General features: G+C 39.1%; 1 protein-coding gene across 7 annotated transcripts in view; it reads right to left on the reverse strand.

Moving 5' to 3' along the window:
* Window positions 1-5,128: 5,128 nt before the first annotated feature.
* Window positions 5,129-15,253, reverse strand: part of Strbp (spermatid perinuclear RNA binding protein) — a 132,769-nt gene continuing 122,644 nt past the window's right edge. For 5 of the 7 annotated variants that reach the window (XM_031370065.1, XM_031370064.1, XM_031370063.1 and 2 more), the window contains exons 17-18: window positions 12,099-12,143; window positions 5,131-9,688 (exon numbers count right to left, since the gene is read on the reverse strand). In XM_031370065.1, the coding sequence (XP_031225925.1) occupies window positions 9,612-9,688; window positions 12,099-12,143 (122 nt within the window). In that variant the 3' untranslated portion in view covers window positions 5,131-9,611. Of the gene's footprint in view, window positions 9,689-12,098; window positions 12,144-15,253 lie in introns of all 7 variants that reach the window. The other 2 variants (XR_004118548.1, XM_031370066.1) reach the window with 2 other exon arrangements.

Consider the following 15,253-nt stretch of genomic DNA (forward strand, 5'->3'; position numbering starts at 1 on the left):
GGGGGCGGGGATGTGTTCACAATGTTTCCTTCACACACCAAGGCCCAAAGCCCAAATTGGCCTGGATACAAAAAAAAAGAGCAAGGCAAAGAAACACTGTTAGTGATCTATCTCTAGGTTCACAAGACAGAAAAGGCCCGAAGATCATTCAAATTATGTGACATCACTCATTCATCATTAAGACATCCTGGCAAGAAAACTGTCCAGCATTCCAGCTGCATTTTTCATCATAATTCTAAGAATGCCTCACCCCTTACATATCTAGTCCACACTAAGCAAAAAGGTGTTAATTTGTAGTTACAGGCATTGGTCTACCATAATCAGAGTGACATTATTGAATATAAAGTGTCTGTGGTCACTTTACCCTCCTCAACACATCTAGAGAATAATCTGTGTCCCTCAGCCCATCACCCAAGCAACCCCAATCTAGCCCAAGTGCCTCTGGCAACAAAAACTTGTAGCTGGGACACCAATTCTCTACCATCTGGACCTGTCCCTTCTTGGAGGAACCATGCCATCCTCTAGGTCTAACTACATAGCTGCTGCCTCCCTGGGCCTTTCCCCACTCAAACGTCTTCCCTCCATTTGGAGCTCATCATGGACCTTTCTGAGCTCTGCTATTTTACGCTTTGCCCAGCAGTGTGTGCTTGTTTCTTCCTGCTGACAGGATCTGTACCTTCCTTATACTCATTATGTGCATAGGGGAGCTCAGGAAGCTGCCACAGGGCAGATATAAAAGGGTAAATAAATCTTCTAATGCCTAAGGCCAGGGCTAGCTTCTGGCCTGGTATATAAGTACTATGTGATTGAACACAGCCACACTCACCAATGCCTATAGCACCTGAGGTCCTTTCATGCTGCAGTGGCAGAGTTTAGAGTGTGGCAGCAACTGTGTGCCCCACAATGCTCACTCCATCTATTCAGCTCTTTACCATTCTCCAATGTGGTGAGTAAATTCTGGAAGGAAAAGGCTTTTGGCATAGGGTAGGAGGAGGTCTCCCAAAAGATTTTTGTTGTAACAGATGAGAAGGAGATTCTCATCTGTTCTGGAGTTCTCACTGCTCAAAAACTAACAGCTGGTGTCACAAATACCTTTAATCTTTCAAGATCTAAACTAAGGCCTCCAAATAATAGCTACCTCCAGTCTAGTCCCCAGCAGAGGTACACAAATTCAATAATGCTGGGTTTTTTTGTTTTTTTTTGTTTTTTTTGGTTTTTCGAGACAGGTTTCTCTGTATAGCCCTAGCTGTCCTGGAACTCACTCTGTAGACCAGGCTGGCCTTGAACTCAGATATCCACCTGCCTCTGCCTCCCATGTGCTGGGATTAAAGGCATGCGCCACCACTACCCAGCCCTAATTTTTCTTAATGTCGACTCAAATACATATGACAGATTCTACAAAGCAGAGCCCTGTGTGAGACTGCTCCATAAAGTGCCACTGTGAGGATGACCCTCTGGTTAATTAAGCACATGCAGACTAGCCAACTTCCCCACAAAAGATTACATTTCTAAAAGCCCAGGAACTCTCAAGCAGCATCCACTAAGTTGTACTTCATTATGTACAGTTTTGGTAACAGCACAAGACTATTAGTATTTCACTGTGCTGCTAGCGAAAACCAGGCTTCCTAGCTTAGAGTTATTAGCAATCCATTTCCACAAGAACTAGGGAGAGCATGAGTTAGAACAAGAAAGGGAAAAGAAGAGCTGGATTGATTCTGTTTATTCCATTTTGTAAGGCACACACTGTATAGTCCCAAAGTCTAGAAGAAGGGTTAAGTAGAATGGGCCCGAGACAGCAGTAAGGATACTTCTATCAAATAGCCTTTGGGAAGCAGGGTGGTGAGGAATACACAGGACCAGCTGAGCAGAACACACTCAAGAGCATAAGGACTCTGCCACCAAGCACTATGTAATTGAATAAAGTCACTTTACTTAAGGCCCTTTCCTAATTAGAGCAAACTTCTACATCCTTCAGGTGCAGGATTCAAAGCTAATTCCTAGTAGAGTTTCTGTTAACATTCAGAGTAACACAGAAATGTAATTTCCTCTGTGTGGCTCAATACTCACTAATTACAAGCCACAGTGTTTTGCCACAAATAAGCAGGGTGGTTTGCAAAGACCTCTGGGGTTTTAGTTCCATGAAAAACAATATTCCCTGCATCACTACTTCTTCAGGACTCAAAGCTAGAAACGAACTACAGAAAGGGAGAGGGCTCTGCAATGCTCTGTGTGCCATCCAGACCACTCATTCCTTCACACTATGATGCTCTAGAACTTAGATAAAATAAGATTCTTTCTTCCAATTCCCCAATGAAGCACAGCATGCTTTGCAGAAAAAAGAGTCAGTTAGCAAAGACGATAGGAGCTTGAGCAAGGTGCATCTTCCTGTCCCTAAGCAACTGGTGATGATATTGGGAAGTGGCCTGCAAGCAACATGATGAGAATCAAATATATCCACAGACCCTGCAGCAATCAAGTCATGTTCACTGAACCTTCAGCCCAAGATGGAAGACTCACATTCCAAACTGTCAAGTGCCTAGCACTCAGCATGGGTCTTTTGATGGGCTACCTTACTACCCCTGACCAGGTCTACCTCTTTATACCACATCCCATGAGCAAACCCCTCAAACTCTATCATCACCTTTCTCAAGCAGAGAATACATTCCCAGGAAGAAGAGCTACTAAAAACAGGTACCCCAGTCTCTTGATACTTCATCCAAACAAAACAAGCTTTAGACACAAAAGCTTCCTCTGTTTAACAGCCCACTTTCTCTTCATTCTCTATTTGTTAGATATCCTTTTAATATCAGTGAACCCCACCCCTAAAAAGTAAAAACTCCCTATATTCTGTCCTGCTCAGAAATATGCTTAATACAGGAGGACTAGAAATCAGGCCAGCTTTCACTGATGCCTTATAAATTGTAGCCTGCTGAGCAGAAAGGAGCTTTGGTACAAAAAAGCAGATGAGATTCATTCCTGTCTCTAGCAGTTAACCCTGAACATTAGATTCATGTCTAGATCAGAAATAACAGCACCTCCAAGAAGGCTGCCTGAGAATTAAGAATGTCCCAGAGCCACATATGCCCACAATACCAATTCTAGCAATGCCTTCCTCACTCGCATTCTGGCTTTTTCTTTTTTCTTTTTTTTCTTTTTTGGTTTTTCGAGACAGAGTTTCTCTATGTAGCCCTGGCTGTCCTCGAACTCAGAAATCCGCCTGCCTCTGCCTCCCAAGTGCTGGGATTAAAGGTATGCGCCACCACTGCCCAGCCCATTCTGGCTTCTTAAATCTGCTATTCACACTCCAAAATAGCTCTTCGAACCCCAAAATAGTTCCTGTCAATTTTTGTGGTATTTTATACAGTTGTCACATGAACACTGTAGATGACAATGTGTTATAATGTCAAAATGTTGGCCAAGCCTAAGCCCTACACAAAGGCAGCCACTAACTGAACTACTTGGGATAGTTAGTTGTATAAAGGAAACTAGGAAGGAGAATCTTGAACAAAGACGAGGGCCAATATATGATGCCTTCCTTCTATCTGATGAGTGCACATGTGTTCCACTGAATGTCCAAGCATGAAACAAGGTACAAGAACTCTTCACAGAAAATGAGTCAACAGCACTCTAGGTATGCTTCTTACAATAACTAGTTCTTTACAAACAAATACACAAGCCTAGATTCTGGCTGGTATGGTTTTTCATTACTAAAGTTGGGTAGGAAACTTGAATTGACAGGTTGATGGTCTAAGTTCAGCCCTTGTGAAACTCTAAGCACCCATAAATCCTAGGCAAGTATTTACAAACCTGGCTGCAAGTTGGCTGATTTAACTGCTGCAGCACAAATATGAGCACATGTGTTCTGCCAAGCATGGCTTCAGCCTGGAAACTGCCCAAGCCTATGAGCAAAGAAGTAAGCACAACTCTACCCTGAGCAGGCCATGCACCTGCTGCTCAACCAGCATAGCCTCACCTCCTCACATCCTTCTCCCACCTCAACCAGAACAGCAGTCTCATTCACAGAGTACTTGCTGTGTACCAGGTACCAGGAAAAGCTTTGAATATATAAAGTCATGAGATATCCAAGTTCCACAGAAATGGGCTGGAGTGAGAGAAATGCTTTGGCCCAGATTTTCTATTCTATATCTCTAGCTGTGCTGTAAATCTTATATAACACAAATTTACATTATAGTTCTATTTTTAAAAACTTCAAACATTAATCACTGCTTCAAACATTAATGGAAGCTGTTAGCTGCTAACTGAAATAATGGTATGTGGAAAAGGATACTTATTTATATAATTAATCCAACATGAATTCTTTACTTAAAACAGTCTTTCTGCAAAATACTATTTATTACAAAAGAAAGAACTCATCTTAAATCAGGTGTACTGTGCTCTGTAAGTTAGGTGGTACAGAAACACACCGGTGTTGAAGCTCATCAAGACAAGCAGCTGTTGTCATTGACACCCCACCTTCTTCCCTCCCCAATCCTCTTAGTCACACTAAGGAATCATGATCCCTAGCTGTATGATACCAGATGTTGCAAAGAACAAGGCTAAATGCCATGGCATCTTTCTGTCTCTGGGTGACTTGAGGGGGCATTAAAAGAGTGAAAATGAAAGGCAGACCATTCAGAGCGGGCTGCTTTCATGTGTCACTCTGCTTAAAATGTCCCTGGTTACAGGCTCCAAACAGCTTGGGAAGAAAAACATCTCTCTATCTCATTTTCCTAACTTAGTACTGACTCTTCTCCACTCCTATCATTAGTGAAAAATAAAAACCAGGACAATTACAGCAAGTGATTTCTTATAATGGTAACACTCACCTGCCATTGAAAGAATGCAGTCAGGGTTTACATTTCCCATTGAGTTCTTTGCAGGACTATACAAAGAGCTGCCAAAAGCAGGGCTGCAGTGGTGCTGAGCTTCTCATTTTCTGACCACACACTTGGACAGAACATGAGTAGCATCCAGAGCAAAGTTCAGACCATCAAGAATGCCAGAGAAATATGCTACTTGAGGAAATCCTCAAGTAACACCAATTCTGTGGTGTTGGAAAGCCTACAAATGATCAATATTTTATAATCAAGCTACTAAATGAATTAATAATAACTTTTGCCACTGTTAATATACTATTTCCCAAAGTAGGGTTTTTATTTACAAAAAGGCCAATTCTATCACAAACTCCATCAGGAAACTTTCAGACTTAAGATGCTTCCACTGGTCAAAGCCTCTGTTCCCTGGTCCCAGAAAAGGACCTGGCATCAGCAGGAACAGGACTGCAGTGCACTGCACTTCTCTGCTCTGCTTTGTACAGCCTTTAACTGAAGCCGACCTCATGAACAGGTTCTGTGTGGGAACAAAGTTCCAGCAGCCTTAATGCTAGAGATGAACAGAAGCTGCTATAGAAAGAAATGTAAAACATAAAATTCATTTATACAAACATGTACACACATACAGCTTTAGCATATAACAACTAATATAATGAGGTGTATTTGTGGATAAAGGTTTGGCCTAATACTGACATCCTTTAAATGAACTCTGTTCTTGACTCAATACAGTGAGAAATAATATTCTAGCTTCCTAACTTGAAAAAGACAGAGAGACAGGCAGACAGACAGATTCCTTATGCAGATTTGGTTTCTGCAGACTCAGTATTTGCTTTTATGAGTCCTGCTCAAGTTGATTCTGTAAATAATTAGCTTAACTCAGCCAATTACATATATTTCCCACAGTTTATAGTTTTGTCTTTGATTTTCTATTGCTTTTTTAATGGCTTCTTGCTGTTGCTGTATTGGAGCATGCAACACAGGTCAAAGAAGGTGATCTTCTTGAGAGACTGGCACTTGTACCCCTCAGCCTGTGCAGCAAATGCACATGAATTCTATAGCACGTCACCACCATTACTGCTTCTGATATCCTAGCTCCTTGAATAAGACAGTGCCCTGTCATTTTGCTTTGCTTAGATAGTGCTACTACAACTGTATTATTATATTCAAACAGGTGCCTCTGTATGTATAAATTACATATACATTATATCCTACATTTTTACCCACATACACTGGACTCAGTGAATGTGAAATGTTTATTTTAAATATAAAGTGTTTACAAGAGTATTAAAACAAATGCCGGAAATTACTATTTTACATTTAGACCATAAAACTTTAAAGTTAATGCAGTGGCATAAGACCTAAGAGATCAAATATATCATATGATTGTCATATATGCATGTTGTGTTAATTGGTTATTGTTTTCTTTAATCAGAAAATAAAAGAGCTTACCTTTGAATACTGAGATCACAGCTTACAGTCACTATATCTCAGCCTATTTTATACAAGTGATATGGCTACGGAGGTCCGAGGAGAACGAGAATAAAGTGAGATAAACGTGCTGAAAACTGCTTAAAAGTATTAACCTGAAATACACAGAGGGTCCAACACCAGTTTTAAAAATACATTAACAGGTATTCCCAGCTCTTCAATTAATTACGGTGACTGATTCATGATTTTCAAACATTCACCCATTTAAAAAAAAAAGGAAGAAGAAGAAAAAAGAAAATGCTAATCCAAGCAAAACCATTAAGTATTTCATTCCCAAGAGTAACAGTTTGAGAGATTACAAACAATTTCAGGAGCTACTGAACCCAACCCCTTACTTTGCCATACAATGCACCGAACCTCATCAGTATGAGGTATGTTGGAAATCTAAGGAGCCATTATGGGGCACAAGAGATGCGGCACTCCTGCAGCCTTAAGGGACACAGGTTGCCAGCCACACCTCTGGTGAAGCGCCGGCCCCCACCAAAAGATATGGCTTAAGGAGGACACTTGTCTCAGATTAATTATAACACTGCTAGCTGGCAAAGCCAGAAAAGTAAAAGCTCAAGTTATGTACTAAAAACGATTAAAAAGTGTCAGAGGATTGCACAGCTCACACAGATTCTAAGTTCTACATTGATCTGTAAACTCCCTGATAAGAGCTACACTGAAGGGCTTACATCTAGATATTGCTACATGTCCAAAAGGAGAGCTTTAAAACAGACATCATGGCTTTGGACAAAGTATTGCTCTTCTTTAAAATTCTCAGTCATTGATTTCAAAAAGGGTTAGAGTGGATCTGAAAGCTGGAAAGCCTTAGTGGGTCACATTGCTCTTAAGACCAAGATATAAAATTGCCATTCAAGCCAGACAACCTGATGGTTCTAGAAGTCAGAGAAGAAATCTTGAGGGCCCAAGTGAATAATAAATGGTGCGACGCTCAGAGGCTGGCAATAGGGGCTGTCAATGAAAAAACCACCTACAGTGGAGAAAAGAGCAGAGAAGCAGAGCTTTATGTTAATCTCACACAAATGGACGAAGCTAAGAGCTTCATTTATATTTCTCTGCTCTTTCAACTGTAAGTGGAATTTTCATTACAAAATGAAGGGTGGGAAGGGCAAAAGGTGGGAGGACACTTAATTCATTACAGAATTTAAACAGTTGAACTTGCATGGTTACCACTTCTAACATAGGGTCAACAGCTCCATTGTTTTAAGTAAAGCAGAGAAATGTAAAAGTTTGCAGCAACTGGGCAGGTTTACAACATGGTTAGTAACTTCCAACAAACAACAAAATTAAGAAGAAAGGGGGAAGACTTGGTAGGAACCATTTGAAATGACGGCCATCATGTTGGAGAACAGCACAGCTTCCTCCTCCATCAGAGAGGGGGTGAGTTATGAAGCAGAGTCAGAGACTGCAAAAGTCTTTTCTAAAAAGAAATCTCAAGGCAGACTCCAGCCTAGAGTCCAAATTTGATGATCAATTTCAAATAACAATACAACTGCAACTGCCAATTAATAGTATTTTAAAAAACAGGACCATTGTAAATATTTAATTAATAAAAACTGGACACTAGCAGCCATGCTTTTTCTTCTCAGTGATGGCTCTGTTTCATCCATAGGTCAGCAAAACAAATCAATGAACATGAAAACTCCCAGCTGAAAGAGGCCCTGCTCCACTATGTCTTGCACTAACACACATGATGAAAATGACAAGTTAAAGCTCTTTTCAGCAAGTGACAAGGTTTTATTAAAGTATCACCCACCACTAGTAGAAAACAAAGGTCAAGGAAAGGAACAAACGACTATGTAATACATATCTGAGCAGCACTTGTGCCCGCAGGCTCATCTCGCCTTCCCTTCCAAAGGAGCCTGGTACATAAGTTTATTAAGACTGCTTTCAAGTGATGGACACTGCTTGGTTTCGAAAAGGAATTTAATAGAAAAGTAGTAACTTCCTAAGTCATTTTTAAAAATAGTGACTTGTGTCTGTAGAAGACTACACTCATGGCTGAATGGGGGTGAGTACCTTAATGAAACCATTCCCTTCTAGTAACATCATCAGCTTTCCAAACACAGTGAGAATGCAAGGGAGGACTTGGGTCTGCACCCTTCACAGAACAGCACAATGTTACTGGCTCTCAGTTTCCACCAGTATAATCAGGTGTCTTAAAAGTAAATGCTGACCCATGGCTGAAACCTGTCACTTTTCACAGCAGCACTCAACAAGAACTGGGACAATCAGAGAGCGAGTTTTTATGGGGATCCTGTTGCTGCTTTAGATTCTGATATCAAAGAAGAGGAAAGGAGACCCTTCAAGGAATTAAAAAAAAAAACTGCTAATCATCTATCTACATGTGAAAAGTCAAGGAGTGAACACAGAGTCTTACAGAGTGAAGAAGGCCACAAGAACAAAAGAGGGTGATTGATTAATTTATTTTTTTAACTTGAAAATTCGTAAACTAAAATAATCACAATCCTCCTTCCCCATCTTTGGATGGTGCCAACATTTTAATAAGCAATGCTGGGATAACAGAATGTAATCTTATCATGGGGATGCCCTTGTACAGCTGGAGTACAAAGAGCTTACAAAATGAAGAGATTGAGAAATCATCTTTGCTTTGTTTTTAGCAGCTTGCTTACAAATAAATGGGTTTCTAGGGCCAAGTTATTACTAGTTTTCAATTCCTTGAAATTTGATACCAAAACATATCAAAAATAATAAGCTAAAACAATATTCAAACCCATATTTTATTGGCTTTAATTACACACTTCGTTATTTACAAAGTTAAGGTTTAAATGAAAGGTTTCTACTGTATTTAAAAAAAAAATAACTACAGCCCAAATTCAAGTGCCCTGGAGTAAGCACATATCACTCAGCTACCAATCAGTGACTGCGTCAGGAACCAGGCAGTACTCTGTGTTACAACAAAGCAGTTTATTTGTGATCAGTGTTGAGACTCTATACATCCTTCACAAATTTAACTTTACATAATCTGATACTCTCTTAAAACGTCAACTTTGAGCTGCTAGACTTCCCTACAACGAAGGGGCTGGTATAAATTATTTCCAGGAATGAGGTACCGTTTCACAGAACTGGTTTCTTTTGTTTGTTTTCAAGTTTTAGAGAACTGAATTTGCATTTGTTAAAATCAAAAAGTAGGAAAGATGTTCTTTACAAATAATTTTGATCAAGTAAGTATGTGTTCAAAGAAAGCAGGATAAAAAGGCTTTTTCTCTAACATTCTGCATTGTACTGTATTGTTGTTCAATAGGAATGAGCTTCTGTCATTTGCTAAAAGAATGAGTAGTGGGGAACAGGATATGTTGGGAATTTCATAACGGGTAACAGAACCATTCTCTTGGGCAAACCTACAGAGAAAAGAAAACGGAGAGGACTCCAATAAAAATTTCAGGTTAAAAATTCTTACAGTAATTATCATTAACCATTTCCAGATTAGTCAGTCCACTTCATACCATTTTGGAAGAGGCCCACAAGTCTCTCACAAATCAAATGCTCTTCTATCTTGATGCATAATGTTTTCTGCTCTAAAGTAAAATGCCTGTATCATAGAATGACACTCAGAATGTTATCTGAGAGAGCAGGCATGAATTCTAAAGATCTAAAGCAATGCTAGTGATTAACATATTTGTCCTAAAGTGACTCTAGAAATGCATATGGCACATGACATTTTAAAGGAAAAAAATATGTCAAGATATAAGGCTTTCTGTGTGGGCCTCAACTCCCAGAAAGACAGCTTCAATCAACGCACCACCAGGTTTTTGTCTTCTCAGTGGCTACCATTAATTTGGCAATGGCAAATCTGGAAAGATTAATTGTTTACTTAATTTGTAATTAATACGTTCTTGTGGCCTCACAAACTCCAGCATACTAAGGAGGATTTGAAATCTGCCCCTGCCTTTATGCTGATGTTTACCCTAGGAGAAATCACAAAGCAGCAACAGCAGGTATTCAAGAGCACCAGATGATCAGAGGGAGATAACCCCACATGCAACAGCTTTACAAAGGCCAAAAGACATATTTACCTTACAGCCAAAATAAAGCATTGTTTTAGTAGATTTGCATCACAGTAACATTTAAAAACCCAATCTTTTATGTGAAAAATGGGGCATCAAATTACACCAGCTTTGGAAGTCAGTTATATGGCAAATGGAAGAGAGGCGCCTTCTGAGGCTCAGAGGCCACAGGGTGAAAGAATGTTAAGGAAGGACCAGAAAAGAAAAATTAAAAAGACTGAGGAAAAACAAGGATGTAACTGAAGAGTCTAAAAACCAAATTTTGTAAAGAAAAAGTTTCTAGCACTGCTTTAGTAGACTTCATCTTGTTATTTCGTAACTGACACACAGACTCAGATATAGCAAGTAAGTCAAGTGTGCTCCATCTAAGCTAACCGCTGGCCCCAATTTCTCAGGATGAGGTGTTCAGGACATTAAGAAGCTAGAGAAAGGGCAAATGCCAACGGTCAAAACAAAAAAGAGGCAGTCAGAATTCAGAAGGAAAGATAGATTAAAAAAAAAAAAAAAAAAAAAAAAACTTGAACTAATCCTGAACTCCCATATCTGGGATTCCTATAGTTCAGAATATGGAGAAGCCTGGGCCACATGAGTGTGCCAGCGGATACAACCAGGCAAAAGACTTAAGTCTGGGCTCTGTATTTTGCCCAAACAAAACTTCCTGCACACATTTGAACCTTGCCAAACTACTCAAATTCTACACTTCAGAATAACAATGTCTTAAGGACCTATAACTATCATCAAAATAAAAATGGTAAAGCTGATGTGTGAAGAGTAAAGGGCACAATGTGAAGGTCTGAGCTCATGTAGAGGATCCATGCCACAAATAGCAATGCATGAAGGACCTTTGCCTTCCGTGTGCATGCACACCTGGTTGGGGTTGTGTGGACGGACAGACAGACACACAAACACACACACACTCACACACACATACACCCTTTGCTCTCTTTTCTCATTGACAAGCATCCTATAGATGATGGCTGATTCCGTAACATACAGTACCTGAGTTACGAAAAATGTCTAAGAGCATATCACTGACTCCAAACCTACTGCCTCCATTGCCACATAAACCTCATTCAAAAGTTATCCAAAGGGCCATTAAGGTTCATTCACATATCTGCTGGTATTTTTTATTTTGACAAATAAACAAACAAACAAACAAAAAAAAAAGCAATAGGCCTAGGATTTTCTAGCATTAGCTACTGACTTTCTGTAAAAAACAGACATTGGCAATGAAACCCATAATCTCTGTGGGACCAATGACATCTATCTATCCCCAAAGCAAAAGGTATAGCAAAGACTAATGGGTACAAATTTGAAGTGATGACTTTCTTTTCATGACTCAAATCACCCACATTCATAAATTTCTATACACAAACTAACAATCTGGCCATGTAACTGGCAGGTGGCTGGGCTAGAAACTGGGGGTGTGGCCCTTCAGTAGCCTTTGAATGGAGTATAGGCTAGCTGTAAGAAGAATTACTTCAAATATTTAATTTCAATATGGTCAGAAACAGGCAATAAGAACAAGCAGTTCTCCAATCAGGCAAAGCAGAGAGAAGAGCAACTTCAACCAAACCAAGAACCACAAGGTTGTGGCATTTTCAGAGGGAATTTAAGTTGGGCCACTTGAATGATTAGATCTGAGATCCTCCAACTTGTTTACTGAAACCCTGGTTACAAACTATGTTTTGAGTTGCTGTGACAAATTTGCTAAGAGGAGGAATCAGTAAGAAAGTGTACATACCATATGCAGGGGCAGCTGTGCTGTAACCATATGGGGTTCCGTAACCTGGTATAAAGAAGAAGATGGCAATCAGTCCAGGCCCAATTGTCAAACACCACCTGGAGAACTGCAGCCTCTGTCTGGACAGCTAAGAACACCCTACAAAGTCGTCCTACTCCTGCTTAGTTGCAGAAGTCTCACACCGTGACCTACACAGATCTCCTTAACTTAACTAACTTGTCCTCCCCCTCTGCTCTTGTTCTGTTCATCTGTGTTCTCTCCTCTCTCCCTTCTCTTTCTCCTCCCTTTCTTTCTTTTATTCCTCCTCCATCTGTACTTCTACACTGTACTATAATTTACGTACATGTCTCTATGCCCCACTAAAATGGCAGAAATCAAATCTTATCTTTGCATCATCTAAACCTAACATATTAAACAATTAAACAACTGTTAACCAAAATAATACTTAGAACCATTGCAATTACCGATTTTCCATGGCTCCTTTTAGAAAACAAAGACAGGGCATGCTGTAGCCTGAAATGCCACTAAAGAGAATGCATGGGTCAGGTCACGAGCCCAGTGATAAGGTACATTACTTAAAGCATCTGAATATCAAGCCCCAACACAAAATCTCTCCCTAAAAGTTGGTAACTTAATATATCTGTTTCTCTTACATATATATATATATATATATATATATATATATATATATATATATTATAAGTAAAAACTTCTAATAAGAACACAAATGTTTTTGAACTAGTTAATTCTCACAGTAATTGGGCATATATCCCTAAACAAAAGAGCACCTAATTTGCCATATTCTCATCTTTACAATTGGTAAACCCAGGCTTCTTTATAGTGTTCTGGTAAGGTTTAGCTACATCATGTTAACAAAAACTATAATTTTCTGGGTCTTTTTGGACAAACAACCTAAAATTATATAAATATGAAATGGATTGGCCAAATTCCAGGGGAAACACTGTAACTTGTCTCTTAAATATGACAAAAATGCACAATAGTAATCCAAACACCACAAATACAGAGGCAGAAGGATCCAAGTTTGAGGCCAGGTTAGGTAGGCTTCATGCAGTAAGGTTCCAGGGCATCTTAGACTATAAATCCTGTCTCAAAATAATATACAGAAACAAAGCAGGCTGGGTGTGGTGGCTCACACCTTAAATATCAGAGTTGGAAGGCAGAGGCAGGTGGATCTCTTTATATACAAGGTTATATAAAGCAAGTTAGCAAGTTCTAGGTCAGCTAGGGCTATACTGATTGAGACCTTGACTCAAGGCATATCACCACATTAACACTATGTAAATCCTTACTGAAATCTAGATTTTTTTTTAAAATCTCAACTGTTTGTTCTAGAACTATTTATGCTTATGCTAATCAGAACAGCTTATCATTGAGACTAGAATCAAGTATCAAATCCCCAGGACTACTACCTCCTCTTTTTCCCTATATTGCATCATGTTCAATCAAATATCAATTCCTTGCCTCACCTGACCCTGAGCATTCACTGGGCCACAGACTAGATCTTAGTCACCTTTGCTCAGTTTTTATATAGCACTAAAGTGTATGCCAGAGAGATGACCACTTTTCACTTTGCACTACATTTAAACTATTTACCTGGGGACAGTACACTCAATCACAGTCCACACTAAAACTGTAGATTTCAATAGGACACACTAACAGCTAAGATAAACATAAGGAAAAGCAGAGAGTAGCAGAGGGCAAAATAAAACTTTGTGTTTTCATACTGTATAAATGTATTCCAGGGAATGAGAGCTATTTCCTTAAGCTACAATGTCAAAATTTTTACTAAAACTTCCTGAAAGAAAGGAAACTACTAGTTAAGTTGGCCACTGATCAAGTCACTAAGACTCTCTGAGCCTCAGTGTTATATACAGCAGCTAAATGGGCAAGAAAGTTAAAGTATATGTAAAAACACTTATGCCAATCCCCAGAACAAATGACAGAAATTCATTCAAGATCTAGATTTAACCTAAAATTAATTTCTTGTCCAATAAAAGAACTATTTTCTTTTTGATCTGCTTTTTTTTTTAAAGCTTCAGGAGACAGGCCTTGTATAGAGATCAAAATAATGGTTTAATAAGACAAAAGCCATTTATGAACAAAAGCTGACAATCAGGAAACACACATAATCCCTCTCATCATCACCATACTAAACACAGCTGCATAACCCTCAGCCAGGAAGCAAATAACAGAAGATCTGGCAATGGCAGATGTTACCAGACTGAGCCCCAAAGGAATACACTATCAAAGCACAGGCTCATCTCAATAAATAACCATTCCCCAATAAGGCTAGAGCTATTAATTTTCAATAAAGAGTATAGGAAAGTATCTTAATGTTAGATACAAACTAAATCAAAAAAAGTCCATGTGGGCTGGAGAGATGGCTCAGCGGTTAAGGGCACTGACTGTTCTTCTGAAAGTCCTGAGTTCAAATCCCAGCAACCACACAGTGGCTCACAACCATCTGTAATGAGATCTGACGCCCTCTTCTGGTTTGTCTGAAGACAGCTACAGTGTACTTACATATAATAAATGAGTAAATAAATAAATAAATCTATCTTAAAAAAAAAACAAGGTTTCTTTAAAAAAAAAAAAGTCCATGCTTATTTCCTTTCACACATATTTTAGAATTCTTTATCCCATAAAAAGGTACAATTGAACCCCTAGTTCATCTAGCTGAAGGATATAACAGTGCCCTTCAAACTTTTTACTCTTCAGTCTAAATACTTTATCTATGAACAATGCTGCTTCCTATAATTTGTTCACATTTTTTTCACCCCTCTACCAGTTTCCACCACAGGTAACACATCTACAATAGTCTTCAAAGCTTGTGCCATTATGCCCATTATGTCCTTGCATCTCCTCTTTACCCTATAGGAGGAGGAATATTTATAAATAATATCTAATTTTGCTGTTCTATCCTTCAAACCCTTGATGACTTTCCACTATACTCAAGATTTGAAGACAAAATCCAAACCATGGGTCAGAATCTAAGTAACTTCATATAGGAAATAAAGAAGCCAAACTGTAAAAGCACTCTTTTCTGAGACATTCAGGGCTTTCTGACCTTTAGGAAATTTCCAGAAATTGTACTAGCATTCAATAAACTATTGTCTATGAAAGAGGCTCATTTC

Source organism: Mastomys coucha, unplaced genomic scaffold, assembly GCF_008632895.1.
Source record: "Mastomys coucha isolate ucsf_1 unplaced genomic scaffold, UCSF_Mcou_1 pScaffold15, whole genome shotgun sequence".
NCBI lineage: Eukaryota > Metazoa > Chordata > Mammalia > Rodentia > Muridae > Mastomys > Mastomys coucha.